The sequence below is a fragment of the Somniosus microcephalus genome, chromosome 4 (assembly GCF_052327205.1).
Source record: "Somniosus microcephalus isolate GS21.2 chromosome 4, FLI_Smic_1.0, whole genome shotgun sequence".
NCBI lineage: Eukaryota > Metazoa > Chordata > Chondrichthyes > Squaliformes > Somniosidae > Somniosus > Somniosus microcephalus.
In genome coordinates, this window is record NC_140990.1 from 189,348,552 (window position 1) to 189,366,169 (window position 17,618).

Here is a 17,618-nt window from a genome sequence, read left to right on the forward strand (position 1 = left end):
GAATTTAGTGGCATTGGAAATTGGATTTTCAGATTGGCACTGGCATAATCCAGACTTCCCTTGACAGGTCATGTGCATTAATGGTACAAACTGGCTGTCGACCTGGGACTTTTAACTTCTCTCTCTATTTCTTCCACCACCCCCCCCCCCCCCCCCCCCTTAGTTGACTGTATGCTGCTACAGTTCATGCTGTTGTTTCTCCCAATTTAAACCTGTTTGCTAGGATGAAAAAATAATCACAATTTTAGCACATACAAGTGCAGTGTGCAAGTCCATACAATTCAGTGTCAGGAGCCTATGCAACTACCTATGACTCGTGCTCAGCCGAGCTGCCCAGGAGTATGAAGGGAGGAGACTCTGGCCTGGAGTTTCCACTGGGGCGCAATCGGCAAATTATGCCCAGAATGTGCTGGACACTGCGCTGGTTTTGCCGAGGTGAAGTTACACCCAAGTTTCCGTGCAAACTCCTTGGCATAAGCTGAAATGTAAACTCTCCCATGAATCAGCGCAATTAAGCAACGTAAGGAGTAGTAGAGTAATGAGGACTGCGATTGCTCGGAAAATGAGCCATTCTTAAACGTTTTTAATGAGTTGCTGATTATTGCTGCAGCCTGTGGCTTCAATTGACTGCTGGTCGCTGATCTGTAATTAACTAATTGATATTTATGTAGCAGAAGGGCAGATCAATTGACTGATTTAATGTTCTTGGTCTTTTTTAACTAATTGCTGCAGCAGCAGTACAGACCTGGTCAGTAGCTTCAGTTGACTGCTGGGTCAGGTGATTAACGCTGGATTCATGTGACCACGGGTGCCTGTGCGCCTGAGAATCTGGGCGCAAGGTGATGGACACCCCTAAACGAGCGCAATCGTCAAACTCGCCTTTCCGACCTGTGGGCGTGGCCAGCTTTGTGGGCAGGGACAGCTTCGGGCTTACTAGTGTAAAAAATCATGGATACTCCAGCCTAAAATAGTTATGGGCGCAACTCACTTATGCTGAAAATTCTGCAATCTGGCGGAAACCCCAGGCCGCTAAGTGGGGTACCGCAAGGATCAGTGCTTGGGCCTCCGCTATTTACAATCTATTTCAATGATTTGGATGAGGGGACAAAATGTAATATATTCAAGTTTGCTGATGATACAAAGCTGGGTGGGAATGTAAATTGTGAGGAGGATGCAAAGAGGCTTCAAGGGGATATAGACAGGCTAAGTGAGTGGGCAAGAACATGGCAAATGGAATATAATGTGGAGTTATCCACTTTGGTAGGAAAAATAGAAAAGCAGAGTCATTTTTAAATGGTGAGAGATTGGGAAATGTTGGTGTTCAGAGGGACCTGAGTGTCCTTGTACACGAATCATTGAAAGTTAACATGCAGGTACAGCAAGCAATTAGGAAAGCAAATAGTATGGTGGCCTTTATTATAAGAGGATTTGAGTATAAGAGTAAAGACATCTTACTGCAATTATATAGGGCCTTGGTGAGACCACACCTGGAGTATTGTGTACAGTTTTGGTCTCCTTACCTAAGGAAGGATATACTTGCCATAGAGGGAGTGCAACAAAGGTTCACCAGACTGATTCCTGGGATGGGGGGATTGTCCTATGAGGAGAGATTGAGTAGAATGGGCCTATATTCTCTAGAGTTTAGAAGAATGGAAGGTGATCTCATTGAAACATACAAAATTCTTACAGGGCTTGACAAGGTAGATGCAGGGAGGATGTTTCCCCTGGCTGGGGAGTCTAGAACCAGGGGTCACAGTCTCAGAATAAGTGGTCGGCCATTTAGGACTGAGATGAGGAGAAATTTCTTCATTCAGTGGGTGGTGAATCTTTGGAATTCTCTACCCCAGAGGACTGTGGAGGCTCAGTCATTGAGTATATTCAAGACAGAGATCGATAAATTTTTGGATATTAAGGGAATCAAGGGGTATGGGGATAGTGCAGGAAAGTGGAGTTGAGGTAGATGATCAGCCATGATCGTCTTAGATGGCGGAGCAGGCTCGAGGGGCCAAATGGCTTACTCCTCCTATTTCTTATGTTCTCCTTTATGGTGCCAGTGTAAACAAGTTACAGTGTATGATCTTGAGTCCCGGCTTAAGGGAAAAAGCCTCCAGTAATTATCTTAAAATGAAGTTGATGACTCCAGAAGTAGTCAGATGTTGATACATTGTTGTATTTGCTGCGAAAGTTTGCACCTGTGTAGGTACTGTTTAAAATCTTGCAATGCTGAACTCAGTTTTCACCTGACTAAGCTACGGTGAACTTCTGTGATTGACATCTGCAAACTGATTCTGCACTTACCGAGAGTTTCTGGTAAATATAGTATGCTGCATTTCCAAATTAATGTGTTGTGAAATCTTTCCTATTTATAACAATTAGATTTTTTTTGGGTGGGGAGGATCCTGTTTATACTCAATAGTGCCTCCTGAGGCAGTGCTGTAACATAAAGGCAACAGTCCAGGTGCCTCTGGAGGCATGAAGGCTCATATCATGAGGTTGATTCCTAAGGGCCGTTGTTACAACTTCAGATATTTTATAAATGTTTTTCTCTCTCCACGCATTCATATCAGTTCTTATACACAACTTTGTGCTCCACATCTTCCTCAAAACAGCTGGGGGTGGTACCCAAGTTGGTAGAACTGTCCCAAGAACTAGTCAAGCAACAGTCTGACAGTCACACTCAGAATCATATCTATTAGCCAACATCCCAGACTCGTCATTCCTAGGCCTGTCCCACCGGCAGGATAGACCCACCAGAGGTGGGGCATAGCGATATACAGATCAGGTAAGAGTGGCTCGAGGAGTTTTCAACATTGACTCCGAACCCCATAAAGTCTCGTAGCTTCAGGTCAAACAAGGTCAAGGAAATCTGCTATCAATCATCACCTATTCCCCATTCCCTCCCTTCAACTTGATGAATCAGTACCCCTGCATGTTGAACATCACTCTGAGGAAGCTCTGAGGGAAGCATGGGTACAGAATGTGCTCTGGGTGAGGTACTTCAATGACTAACACCAAGAGTGTCTTGGTATTACCATTACCACCACCAACCGAGCTGGCCAAGACCTGAAGGTCATACTTGCCAGACTGGGGTTATATAAGATGGTGACGGAACCAACACGAGGAAGTGACCTACTTGACCTCGTAATCAACAGTAGCATTGGTAGAAGTGGTCACCGCACAACCTTTGTGAAGACAAACTCTCCTCTCCGCTGTGAAGACATCCTCCATCGTGTAGTGTGGCACTACCACCATATTAAGTGGGACGAAGGACTGATCTAGCAGCCCAAAACTGGCCAGCACTCTCGCCACTTGAGTGTGAAGGCTGTAAAAGAAAGAAAGGCTTGCATTTATATAGCACCTTTCAGGACCACCGAATGTCTCAAAGTGCTTTACAGCCAATGAAGTGATTTTGGAATGTAGCCACTGTTGTAATGTGGGAAACGCGGCAGCCAATTGGTGTGCAGCAAGCTCTCGCAAACAGCAATGTGATAATGACCAGATAATCTGTTTTTGTTATGTTGATTGAGGGATAAATATTGGACAGGACACTGGGGATAACTCCCCTGCTCTTCTTCGAAATAGTGCATGGGATCGTTTACGTCCACCTGAGAGAGCAGACGGGGCCTCGGTTTAACGTCTCATCTGAAAGATAGCACCTCCGACGGTGCAGTGCTCCCTCTATACTGCACTGGAGCGTCAGCCTAGACTTTTGTGCTCAAGTCCCTGGAGTGGGACTTGAACCCACAACCTTTTGACTCAGAGGCGAGAGCGCTACCCACTGAGCCATGGCTTTGACGGCTGTGGGTTCAAAATCCATTCCAGGAGTTGACGACATCGTCTAAGCCAACACTTCAGTTCGGTACTGAGGCAGGGCTGCATTATCGGATGAGGTTGTACCGAGGCTTCATCTGCCTGTTAAGGTGAACGTAAAGGTGAACATAAAAGATTCCATGGCATGACTCAAAGGATGTGACGAGGTCCTATATAAAAACAGTTGCTTTATTTTTCTGTGATTTGCAAACTCGTCCTGATTGCTGTTAGAATTTATATCTCTTGTTTCTGCTGAAAGTTTTTGTCTTCTAGCATGATGGGATGTGGAGGTATATTTTGAAAGGTCAACAGGTGAAAACGGATTATGATGGGGTTAGATAGAACAGAATTGGTTTTTTAAATTTACTTTTTGGACTCGAGAGAATAGCAGTACTAGAGAATGGATAAGTTGCCATTTAGACCAAATGCAGAATAAAGCGTCCTCTACTCTGCCCTGACAGTTGTACCATAGAAAATCACCTTCTACCCCATCACTTTTATATTTACATAGAAACATAGAAGATAGGGTCAGGAGTAGGCCATTCGGCCCCTCGAGCCTGTTCCACCATTCAATGAGATCATGGCTGATCATCCAAACTCAGTACCCTGTCCCTGCCTTCTCCCCATATCCCTTGATCCCTTTAGCCTTAAGAAATATATCTAACTCCTTCTTGAATATATTTAATGAATTGGCCTCAACTGCCTTCTATGGTAGAGAATTCCACAGGTTCACCACTCTCTGGGTAAAGAAATTCCTCCTCATCTCTGTCCTAAATGGCATACCCTTTATCCTTAGACTGTGACCCCTGGTTCTGGACTCCCCCGCCATCGGGAACATCCTTCTTGCATCTAGTCCGTCTAGTCCTGTTAGAATTTCATAAGTTTCAATGAGATCCCCTCTCATTCTTCTAAACTCCAGCGAGTATAAGCCCAATCGACCCAATCTCTCCTCATACGTCATTCCTGCCATCCCAGGTATCAGTCTGGTGAATCTTCGCTGCACTCCCTCCATGGCAAGAACATCCTTCCTCAGATAAGGCGACCAAAACTGCACACAATACTCAAGGTGGGGTCTCATCAAGGCCCTGTACAACTGCAGCAAGACATCCTTGTTCCTGTACTCGAACCCTCTCGCTACGAAGGCCAACATACATTTGCCGCCTTAACCGCCTGCTGCATCTGCATGCTTACCTTCAGCGACTGGTGCACAAGGACACCCAGGTCTCGTTGCACTTCCCCTTCTCCCAATCTATTGCCGTTCAGATAATCTGCCTTCCTGTTTTTGCCACCAAAGTGGATAACCTCGCATTTATCCACATTATACTGCATCTGCCCAATCACCCAGCCTGTCCAAATCATACTGGAGTTTCTCGGCATCCTCCTCACAGCGCACACGCCCACCCAGCTTTGTGTCGTCTGCAAACTTGGAGATATTACATCTAGTTCCCTCGTCTAGATCATTAATATATATTGTGAATAGCTGGGGTCCTAGGACCGATCCCTGCGGTACCCCACTAGTCACTGCCTGCCACTCGGAAAAAGACCCATATATTCCAACTCTTTGCTTCCTGTCTGCCAACCAGTTCTCTATCCAAGTCAGTACCTTACCCCCGATCCCATGTGCCTTAACTTTACACGCTAATCTCTTACACAGGGCCTTATTGAAAGCCTTCTGAAAGTCCAAATACACCATATCCACTGGTTCTCCCTTATCTATTCTACCAGTTATATCCTCAAAAAATTCCAGTAGATTAGTCAAGCACGATTTACCTTTTGTAAATCCATGTTGACTTTGTCCAATCCTGTCACTTCTATTACCCAGACCAGTGTGGATGAACTGCCAACAAACTGCAGAAGTCTGTACCAATTCGTGTGCTGTTTTATGCAAGAGGTCTTCACTCACTAGGAGCTGGGGGGTTAAGGTTGGCCAAAGCTACTTTGGGTAGCCAGCAGAGAGAAAACATTTTTTTCATTACTCAGGCCTTGATTGGAACATGGGTTCCAGAGGTTAGAGGACTTTCTAGGGAGAGGGTTTTAGTTTCTCTATTATAGTAGTCCTGTGTATAAGTGTAACAATTATCACATTGTACTAAATACTAAAATACTGGCAGTCCAATTTAATGTTTTCTGAATTATTCTTTTGCTACTAGTTTTCCTCTTCACACGTATTGGACGATTCCTGAATTGGTTACCAGTCTCTGATTTTTGCTTCTCTCAGGAGCTGGTGGGGGCAGGAAGGAAGGGTGGGGGCGCAGGACACAGTAAGAAGTGAAATGGGTGTATATGGTCTGATAGCCTTTTCTCTCCCCGAGTAACATGCTATTCTCTAGAAGCTGCTAATCTGTTGCATGCAGAGTTATGTCTTTTGAAAATATCCATCTCTAAAACACTGGATGGTCTGCACCACGGATACTCCAGATGTGATAGTAATCGTTTTTGCTTTTTATTGTAGTGAGACGACTGAAGTGTTGCAGTACAGCGCAACCCAGGTTCCTGATGTAGAACGGGTAAGAATAGTTAGAAGAATTGTTAAACTTTCCTGCAAACTGCTTTGTCCTATATTGGTCATCTGCTCGGTGTGTTTTCAGCAAAACATCCCCATCCTGCTCCTCTAGTTGGTGGAATATGCTTCTGTGCAAAGAAGCACAAGAAGAGGTTACAGCTGCAACAACATTTACAATTGTGACCCAAGTTCTAGGCAGATATTCACTGCTCTTCCTGCCTTCCCACCAGCTTATTATGGACAAGTCTGCTCCTTAAATTCTCCCTCCCCCACCAACCTCCCCATCCCTCCCCTTTCTTGTGTCTCCTGGAACCATTCCCTCCTTTCAGGTCTCCTCTGAAATTGGGCATGAGGATTTGAACAAGAGCAGCCATGGGGAATGTGACCGCTTCACTGATTTGGTGTGCTTTATTTGTGCTACCAACTCACCTCTCCTAGGGCAATCGCTTGGCCTCTGCTCTATCCTTCCCCTGACAGCAGGTGTGAAGTCTTCAGTCCAGAATGTTGGATTGTAGGCACAACACATTGCAACTTTGTAGTACAGCGCACTGTCCACGGCACTTGTATCATCCTAATCTACTTTGGTTTCCCTGGTGTTATACAAGGCTGTGTTTATTTTAAAGGCAGAAGTAAACTCCACCCCCCTTCGGTCAAGGAATTCTTTCTGTCCATTTTACATTACTGTCCATTTTGTACACTATAAATGCTTTTCAACTATTGGTTAGAACCTCTGGTCATTTATTTAGTTGCCGTAGGTTCCCAAGGCATCGATATTGGCAGGGAGGAGTTACTGGGTCTGACAGTGCATATTAGTTTGATTCATGTCAGCAGTGGTGGTTGTTAACTGGCTGAGAGGAACCACTGTGCTTGAAATAATATAAAATTAATTGGCTGCTTAAAGGGAAGTCTCTGCATCAGGTTCTCCCTTCAAAGTCTACTGTCTTCTGTTTTTTTTCTATCTCGGCGAAAGCCGCAGCCTCCATTTTAACCCTTGCTTTAAAAAAAAAGACGCAAATTTCTGTTTGTCATGCAAAGGTATATGGCACAGCCCCTTTACCACATCCATTTAATCAATATTTAGGCCAGCTTGTAGTAATCCAAAACTGAAACTGCTCACGATCCCACAGCACCAACAACAGGAGACCAAAAATTATTTACTTATATCAATGTAATATTTTTGTTTCTATTTTGCACCTGTAATGAATTGAAACATCTGAAATTGTTAATATTTTCAAATTTAATAATAAGTCTTAATATACCAAGAAATAAACATTTTGCATGTTTTTTTAAAAAAAAGCTAGAGTTAAAATAAAGTCTAAATCCTTCAATGATTCTAAATGGAAAATAGAAAATGGTCATTCTCTGGAAAAGGGGCCAATGCCTTGTGTTGGCTGAACAATTACGTTAGTTATGTAATATCATGAAACGGCTGAGCACACTGGATACAGCAAAGGCTGTGGGCCCCAACAACATCCCAGCTGTCGTGCTGAAGACTTGTGCTCCAGAACTAGCTGCACCTCTAGCCAAGCTGTTCCAGTACAGCTACAACACTGGCATCTATCCGGCAATGTGGAAAACTGCCCAGGTATGTCCTGTCCACAAAAAGCAGGACAAATCCAATCCGGCCAATTACCGTCCCATCAGTCTACTCTCAATCAGCAAATCGTCAACAGTGCTATCAAGCCGCACTTACTCACCAATAACCTGCTCACTGATGCCCAGTTTGGGTTCCGCCAGGACCATTTGGCTCCAGACCTCATTACAGCCTTGGTCCAAATATGGACAAAGGAGCTGAATTCCAGAGGTGAGGTGAGAGTGACTGCCCTTGACATCAGGGCAGCATTTGACCGAGTGTGGCATGAAGGAGCCCTAGTAATACTGAAGTTAATGGGAATCGGGGGTGAGGGGGGGAAACGCTCCACTGGCTGGAGTCATATCTAGCACAAAGGAAGATGGTTGTGGTGGTTGGAGGTCAGTCATCACAGCCCCAGGACATCGCTGCAGGAGTTCCTCAGGGCAGTGTCCTAGGCCCAACCACCTTCAACTGCTTCATCAATGACCTTCCAACATAAGGTCGGAAATGGGGATATTCGCTTATGACTGCAGAGTGTTCAGTGCCATTCGCAACTCCTCAGATAATGAAGCAGTCCATACCCGCATGCAACAAAACCTAGACGACATTCAGGCTTGGGCTGATAAGTGGCAGGTAACATTCGCACCACACTTGTGCCAGGCAATGACTCTCTCCAACAAGGGAGAGTCTAACCACTGCCCCATGACATTCAAAGGCATTACCATTGCCGAATTCCCCACTATCAACATCCTGGGGGTCACATTGACCAGAAACTTAACTGGACCAGCCACATAAATCCTGTGACAACAAGAGCAGGTCAGAGGCTGGGTATTCTGTGGTGAGTGACTCACCTCCTGACTCCCCAAAGCCTTTCCACCATCTACAAGGCACAAGTAAGGAGTGTGATGGAATACTCTCCACTTGCCTGGATGAGTGCAGCTCCGACAACACACAAGAAGCTCGACACCATCAAGGACAAAGCAGCCCACTTGATTGGCAACCCATCCACCACTTTAAACATTCACTCCCTCCACCACTGGCATACCGTGGCTGGAGTGTGTACCATCTACAAGATGCACTGCAGCAATTCGCCAAGGCTTCTTCGGCAGTACCTCCCAAACCCGCGACCTCTTCCACTTAGAAGGACAAGGGCAGCAGGTGCATGGGAACACCATCACCTGCAAGTTCCCCTCCAAGTCTCACACTATCCTGACTTAGAAGTATATCGCCGTTCCTTCATTGTCACTGGGTCAAAATCCTGGATCTCCCTCCCTTCACTACATGGACAGCAGCGGTTCAAGAAGGTAGCTCACCACCACCTTCTCGAGAGCAATTAGGGATGGGCAATAAATGCTGGCCTTGCCAGTGATGCCCACATCCCATGAACAAAATATGTACATGGTTTGACAGATAGTACGTGGAATAGAATCCTGTCAAAAGCAGGCCATCAGACTGCTTTGGAGCTTCAGAGCATGCCATTTCTATCTTGTCCACCCAAGTGTTTAAAATGTTAATGTTTTGTTTCTGACTATTGAGAAGAAATTTGTTTGATCTTCAAAAGAAAAGACAGCACTATTGTGAATTTTAGTTCTTTATTTGCCTCGCCACTATGACGTATCAGTTGAGACCTCATGAGCAATTGTTCCCACATAACTTACCACCAAAAGACTGTTCCTTCTTTGGCACTGTGTTTGCTAAGGAAAGCTGTAAGGATTTCAGACTCTTTGACTAAATGGACAGAACAGTTTATTTTTTCTATTCATTATTGGGATCTGGGCATAGCTGTCAAGACCAGCATTTATTGCCCATCCCCAATTGTCATCGTGAAGCTGGTGGTGAGCCGCCGCCTTGAACCGCTGCAGTTCGTTTGCTGAAGGTACTCCCATAGTGCTGTTAGGGAGGGAGTTCAAGGATTTTGGCCCAGCAATGATGAAGGCACAGCGATATATTTCTAAGTCAGGATGGTGTGTGACTTGGAGGTGGTTGTGTTCCCAAGAGCTTGCTTCCCTTGTCCTTCTAGGTGGTAGAGGTCGTGGGTTTGGGAGGTGCTGTCGAAGAAGCCTTGGCGCGTTGCTGCAGTGCATCTTGTAGATGGTACACACTGCAGCCACGGTGTGCCAGGGGTGGAGGGAGTGAATGTTTAAGGTGGTGAATGAGGTGCCACTCAAGTGGGCTGCTTTGTCCTGGACAGTGCTGAGCTACTTGAGTGTTGTTGGAGCTGCACTTATCCAAGCAAGTGGAGAGTATTCCATCACACTCCTGACTTGTGCCTTGTAGATGGTGGAAAGGTGGTGAGTCACTTGCTGCAGAATACCCAGCCTTTGACCTGCTCTTGTAGCCACAGTATGTGGCTGGTCCAGTTAAGTTTCTGGTCAATGGTGACCCCAGGATGTTGATGGTAATACTGTTGACCGTCAAGGGGAGGTGGTGGTTAGACAATCTTGTTTCAGATGGTCATTGCCTGGCACTTGTGCAAAGTTGGTCATTGTATTGTATCTTTTGTGTCCTTTTGCTTCTGTACATTGTTCCATCTATAAATAAATCTGGCCAATTCTTTCTTGTACGTATTGGATTGATGTTTTTGACTTCCGGGTTGATGGATGGACATCCTACATATTCTCCAGTAAACAATTTATCACAGTTATGCGCAAATGATTGAACCTAGTCATATAAATCCATTCATGGCAGCAGGTTTCAGTTCAAAACAGACTCAATCTGTTAATGAAAACTGACACCTAGCCATGATCAAGGCATTGGGATAAATCCCAAACTCTAATTTGGCAAGCAATTTTTCTTGATAGGATCAATCTAATGGTGTGTTGTTGATAGTGTCATCAGCATTTGTCAGCAACAACAACTGCATTTTGGAGGGAATTCCATAGCTTAGGTCCTAGACAACTGAAGGCACGGCTGCCAATGGTGGGGTGAAGGAAATTGGGGATGCACCTGCCACAGCACTGAAACAGCTCTTAGTAATTCTATGTAATAAGGGCTGTTTTAGTGCTGTGGCAGGTTCAAATTTTACTTTGAATGAAACACTCAGCTCTTGAAAAGGAATTGTTTTCAGTAACTGCAATAACCACTATTGGAACCTGTGTTTCCTTTTGAGGCTACAAAATACTTTTAATACTTTAATTATTTAAAAAAAAATCAAAACATGATTGTGGTTTTTATAATTCATTTTGAATTGTTAAAACTTGAAAGAAGTACTGTAAGCCAGGCCTCAGTGTTGAGACTGTTTGTGCAAAGTTTGTTACTGACCCTCAACCAATCCAGATTGACCGAATATTTTTTTTGATCCCAGTATCAAAGGCATTAAGTTCGACATTTTGTCTTGGTTATTTCAGTTAAAATAAAACAAACCACACCGAGCAAAGCCTTTCAACTTTGTTGTTCTGGATATTGCATTTACTCAGGAAACTACTTCAGCGGTATACGTTACACTGCTGAAACCACTCCTCGCCAGAATAAATAAGCTGATAGAGCCTGCTTGAGCCTGGTTTATTTAATTTTAAGTGAATTTGACGTTGTTAAAACCTCCACCAGAAAAGTAAGAGTATTAACTTTATTATTACAATGCAGCGGAAATGTTCCTCCCTCTTTGTACTTTTTAATCTCCTTTACCAAAGTATTAAGGATATATTGCTTGAGCAATCGTAAATGGATTGTGCAATTACATTTGTGTAAGAGCTTGTATTTTGAAGCTGGAATGGGAGGGAGACTGACTATGATGCATTGTATCCTTGCCAATGAGTTTAAAAAATAAATACATTTGCATTTAAGTTTTTTGTCAATATTGCGTTATTTAAATGACGTCAATGCTGTCTGGCATCAAGCCTCTGGATCCCACTTGCACAGGCCAGATGCAGACTAAAGGTCCCTCAGCTTAATCCCAGTGTCTCAAGTGGTCCTTTATTACATCAGTATGATGCTGCCATTTCTCTCAGCAGCCAAGCTTAAGCCCTGCAAATAAAGCTGCCAGTTTTTCCTGAGTTTTGGTTAATTTTGGGTTGGGTGGCCTGTGCTAAGAACTAGGCCAAGATTGTCCAAACTCATTTTGTGTATAACCTTTACAGTTGATGGAGAGGAAATTTTCATTCTGTCAACCTGGGCTGGATTTGAATCCAGGATCCAGGGTTGAAAAGGCAGTGCCTCTGCAGATTTCTCAGTGATGTGCTAAGTTCATCAATGATGCAAATCAATGCACCCCCACCACCCCCCAAAAAAATCATTCTGTTGATTTCACAAGCACTCTCTGCTGAAATTTGCTAGAGTTCAACTATTAAAAGCAGGACTCTGGAAATACCGTGGCCACAATAGTCTGTTATTCTACTGTTAAAAAATGTTTTGTATAAGAACATAAGAACTCGGAGCAGGAGTAGGCCATACTACCCCTCGTGCCTGCTCCGCCATTCAATAAGATCATGGCAGATCTTCGACCTCAACTCCACTTTCCTGCTCTATCCCCATATCCCTTGATTCCCCATGGGTCCAAAAATCTATCTATCTCTGCCTTGAATATATTCAATGACTCAGCATCTGCAGCCCTCTGGGGCAGAGAATTCCAAAGATTCACAACCCTCTGAGTGAAGAAATTCCTCCTCATCTCAGTCTTAAATGGCCGACCCTTTATCCTGAGACTATGCCCCCTAGTTCCAGACACTACAGCCAGGTTGTATATAGTTGCAGTTGTAGCTATACCATTTTTCTAATAATAGGTATGAATTTAGATTGAATGGAGTTGCCCTTTAAGCTTTCATAGGTATACTTTGTTGACATCCTACTGTATAACAAATGTGCTCTCAACTCTTCATTTAGTTTCCCCACAGTGTGCGAATCCCCTGTCCGAATCCAGGTTTGCGTGTTAAGCGTGATGTGGATATCATAGTTTCCATTCTGAATCTAGAGTGTTGACAGATCCACTTTTAAGCAGAGCCAAGCTGTGAATTGCGTGATCTCTAATGCTTTACTTCAGTGTTTGCAGTAGCAGCCAACTCGGATATCATCTGCAAGCTGTTAGTGAACACTTTTTTTTCTCCTCCCTTCAACCCCAGCATTTAATACAAGAATGATCTGTGGACCACCGTAGCAATTCAATAATTGCACACATTGTGCTATAAAATAGTAATTTCCTGTCCAGTTTAAATATATAATAAGCAAGACTTTGACCCTATAATGCAGGGGTATCACCAAGAATGTTGAACTGCTTTAATCTTTCATAAATATTTTAACTTGTGATTGATACTTGGATATTAAACTTTGTTTTGCAAACCTAAAATTGCAGTAGTACTGAAGGGCACCTCTTTGTTCAGGATGTATGGTCAGTCTCTGCAGTGCTAATCACTGAAATCAGCCTGTTCTTCTCAAAGCAGAACTTGTAATGCCCAACCAGCATGGTTTATATTTTGGATGTTAAATGGCATTTGCAAGTAAACTTTTGTGGTTCCAGCAGCGCTCTGTATATATTAGCTATCTTGCTGTTATTGGATGGATAAAGTACAGAAATCTTCTTATAATGGCGAGTAAAAGATCTGAGCCAGAGCATCATTCCAGCCTTAATAGGGTGGGTTAGATCCAAGAGATTGACTTTTTTTAACATGGTTTGTTTGTTTTGCTCAGATTTTGAGCATTAACCTTTTCATTATTGAGAGGTGTACAAGTGAGAAATTTCATCTGAGTTGAAACACGGCCTAAAAAGGGTCATGGGCCTTGAGTTCAACTGTGTCTTTTGATGACATACTTTGACAGCTTCTCCTCTGTCCAGTAACATTGAGGAAAATGATGTGAAGCGAGGGCAGTAGGTGCCCTAAGTGTGTCTTACTGTTACATTGCTCTCTCTTAATATTTTGTGTAACTGTGACATTGAGACAAAAAGTTCACACACAATCCTAGAAGTTGTAGTACAGAAGAAAAAAAACTTGCACTTATATAGCACCTTTTACATCCTCTGGACACCCCAAAGCCCTTTACAGCCAATGGCTTACTTTTGAGGTGTAGTCACTGTTGTGTAAACAAACATGGCAGAAAATTTATGCACAGCAAGATCCCACAAACATCAATGTGATAAATAGCAAGGTAATCTGTTTTAGTGATGTTGGCTGAGGAATAAATATTGGCCAGAACATTGGGAGTTCTTGAACCCATGAACTTCTGACTTGGGTGAGAATGGTACCACTGAAATTTTTAATCGCTCCGCTATTGGCGGCCGTGCTTTCAGCTGCCTGGGCCCTAGGCTCTGGAATTCCCTCCCTACACCTCTCTGCCTCTCCTTTTTAAGATGCTCCTTAAATTCTACCTCTGACCAAGTTTTTGGTCACCTGTCCTAGTAGCTCCTTATATGGCTTGGAGTCAAGTTTTTGATAATGCTCCTGCCAAGCACCTTGGGATGCTTTACTACATTACAGGCGCTATATCAATGCAAGTTCTTGTTGAGTCAAGGCTGACACCTTGAAGGAAGCCATTCAGTTCATGTGTTTGTGCCAATGCTAGCTTTTCTACTGGAGCAATCTACTCTGATCAAACCTCCCTGTCCTTTCCCCATATCCCATTAGGATAATAAATGTTGATGTGCAGACTCTGACCAAACTACTACTACTGTAATTGCAGGTTGCTGAAGACATCGAGCTCTTGAAATGGAATAAAGGACCGTGGCTGGAGCAAAGTAACGTTTCCTTCCACAAACTCAGACTGCTGTGAGTACATGGGTCACACCTAATTGGGGTAGGATGGGGGCGATTAATACCATTCACAATAATTGTCCTCTGAGGAGTTCACAGTACTGTGAAGATGACCTGAAATCCAGTACAAAGATGTAGATAAAATTGGAAGTCTGAAAGAAAAAGAAAAAATGCAGGAAATGTACATACAGCAGGTCTGTCAGTAAAGAGAAAGACAGGCTAATGTTTTAAGTCGAGGTTCTGGCAAAGTGTCTACACCTGAAACGTTAACCCTGTCTTTTCTCTTCGCGTATGTTGATTTACCTGCTGTGTACTTACAGCATTTTTTGCTTTTATCCCAACTCTGAGGTTCCGGTCACATGGTGAAATATTAAAAGAAGCTTATGCATTTATGGAAAGCTACCTGCTGGGAGGACCGTATACTTTTCCAATAACCTCTTGACACTCAACGCTGCTGTGGGATTGCTGCACAGCTCGTGTTCAGCATACTGGGAATGCTTGAACTCTGTGCTTGACGCTACTGCCATGTTGGAGCTGAGCATTGATGCGAAAATGACTAGCAGGAAAAGACCATCTGGTCCATCAAACTTGCCCCACACAGTCATGATGTGTAAAGCACGAGGAATAGACATGCCCTACCCACCAGTAGCCATGTAACTTCTTGGAAGAGGCAAAAAAAAGTTACGGCTAATTAGGGGAATAAAGATCTGGAAAATTTCTCTCTGCTCCCCTTAGGTGATTGAAAACAAGTCCTGGCGATCACATTGACCATACTTGTATTGCCTGGTCTTTCACCTACCTTTTTATAAAATATGATCTTGAAGGTTTGAGAGTCAGCACGCGCCTCACAAGCTGGCAACATGTTCCAAAGGTCGTCTATTCTCTGGGAAAAGAACAGCCTAACACCTAACCTAGCTTTACCCTTACTTAACTTGTATGCATGACCCCTGATCTTCCCCGATCTATTAAATTGAGATTTTAAAAAGAAATATTCAAATCAATTAACTATTTTATATACCTCTACCAAATCACCTCTAAATCTACACATCTCAAGTTGAATAAACCAGGTTTTTTAAACCTCTGAGCACGTAAGGGTTTTTTCGTGGTCCTCTTCAGAACCTTTTTCATTGTCTCCATATCACAAACCATATGAGGGGACCAAAACTGGACACAGTATTCTAAAATGTGATCTAACCAAGGTCTTGTACAAGGATAAGGTGGTGTGCTTTGTTTTATATTGAATGAATAGTCCTTTTACTACTATCTAATACCCTATTTCTTTGGCTAATGCTTCTCTGCATTGATCATGAGCTTTTAGTGAATTATGGACTATAACATCCATTTGTGGATCTTGGGGAGGAGGTAGAAGTGGGCTGTTGGGGCGGGGGTGTGGTGGTGGTTGAAGATCTCCATAGGCGATCGGGTCAGTAATGGTCAGGGAAATGATGGCTTAGCATTGATGCGAGAATGACTAGCAGGGAAAGACCATCTGGTCCATCAAACTTGCCCCCACACACTCGTGATATGTAAAGCATTAGGATTAGACATGCCCTACCCACCAGAAGCCATGCAACCTCTTGGAAGAGGCAAAAATAAAGGTACGGCTAATTAGGGGAATACAGATCTGGCAGACCGTTACTCTTCAACCAGTTTCAGTTTTGCTCCATGTAAAGTGGATGTGTACTTAGCGTTGTTCCTGTCCGCCGTGGCTCAGCCTCTGATTCAGAAGGTTGTGGGTTCAAGTCCAATTCCAAAGACTTGAGTGCAAATATCTAGGCTGACACTTCAGTGCAGTACTGAGGGAGTGCTGTACAGTTGGAGGTGCTGTCTTTCAGATGAGATGTTAAAGCGAGGTCTCATCTGCTCTCAGGTGAACATAAAAGATCTTCTGGCACTATTTTGAAGAAGAGCAGGGGTGCTATCCCTGGTGCCCTGGCCAAAAATTATCCTTCAATCAACATCACTAAAACAGATTACCCTGGTCATTATCACATTGCTGTTTTTGGGAGCTTGCTGTGTGCAAATTGGCTGCCGCGTTTCTTACATTACAACAGTGACTACACTTCAGAAGTACTTCATTGGCTGTAAAGCGCTTTGGGACATCCTGAGGTCGTGAAAGCTGCTATGTAAATTAAGTCTTTTTCTTTTACTTTAAATACATAACACGCCACTTATCTTGGTTAAATATTATTTTCCAGGTTTTGGCCCATTCCCCCAGCGAATCCAAATCTGCTTACGGAGATACGTTCTCCACGGTCCTAACACTCACTCATTTTCGAATTATCCACGAACTTGCGGAGCATTCCCCCAAACCTATATGCAGGTAATTGATGAAAATAGTAAAAGCAGTGGCCCCAACACCAATCCATGCAGGACACCGCAGGTTACCGGCCTCCAAACAGATCCATGGCCATTAACTACAAACTTTCTGCCAACGTGAATGTTGCCAATTCTTAATCCAATGCAGCAACTTCCCACTGATTCCACAGGAGCCCATCTTGTAGAGTACCCTATTGTGCGGTATCATATCAAAGGCTTTCTGACAGCCAAGTAGATAATTTCTACTGGGATACCCTCGTTCACTAATCTAAGTAACTTCAAAACATTTCTAGCGAATTACAGGTTGAGCGTCCCAAATCCGGCAACCTCGGGACCGAGGCCGAGCCGGTTTTCGGGTTTTTCCGGACTTTGGAATGTGTTTCTGATGTCTGGAAACGCCCGAGCCCAGGTTGCGATATTTCCGGACTTCGGACATCAGAAATACATGCCAAGTCTGGAAATGCCTGGGCCCAGGTTGCGCTATTTCCGGTTTTTGGTAAGCCTTCCTCAGGGTGTCCGGATTCCAGAACATTTTACGGATTCCAGACCCCTGCCACCAATCGTCCCGGAGTCCGGATTCGGAAATTCTGGATTTGGGATGCTCAACCTGCAGTAAGACATGACATTCTTTCCCACACTCGTGTTGAGTGTCACTGATGACTCCTTCTGTTCCAGGAGATCATAAAGAGCATCTCTTATGAACCCATCCAGCATCTTACCTATAACTTGATGTCTG

At 43.8% G+C, this 17,618-nt stretch overlaps 1 protein-coding gene across 1 annotated transcript in view; it reads left to right on the top strand.

Annotated features, from left to right (window-relative positions):
- The window catches only part of ndufa10 (NADH:ubiquinone oxidoreductase subunit A10), a 78,552-nt gene that overhangs the window by 44,797 nt on the left and 16,137 nt on the right, over positions 1–17,618 (top strand). The window contains exons 7-8 of the mRNA XM_085985643.1: positions 6,263–6,317; positions 14,493–14,578. Coding sequence (XP_085841769.1) covers positions 6,263–6,317; positions 14,493–14,578 — 141 coding nt within the window. The remainder of the gene's footprint in view (positions 1–6,262; positions 6,318–14,492; positions 14,579–17,618) is intronic.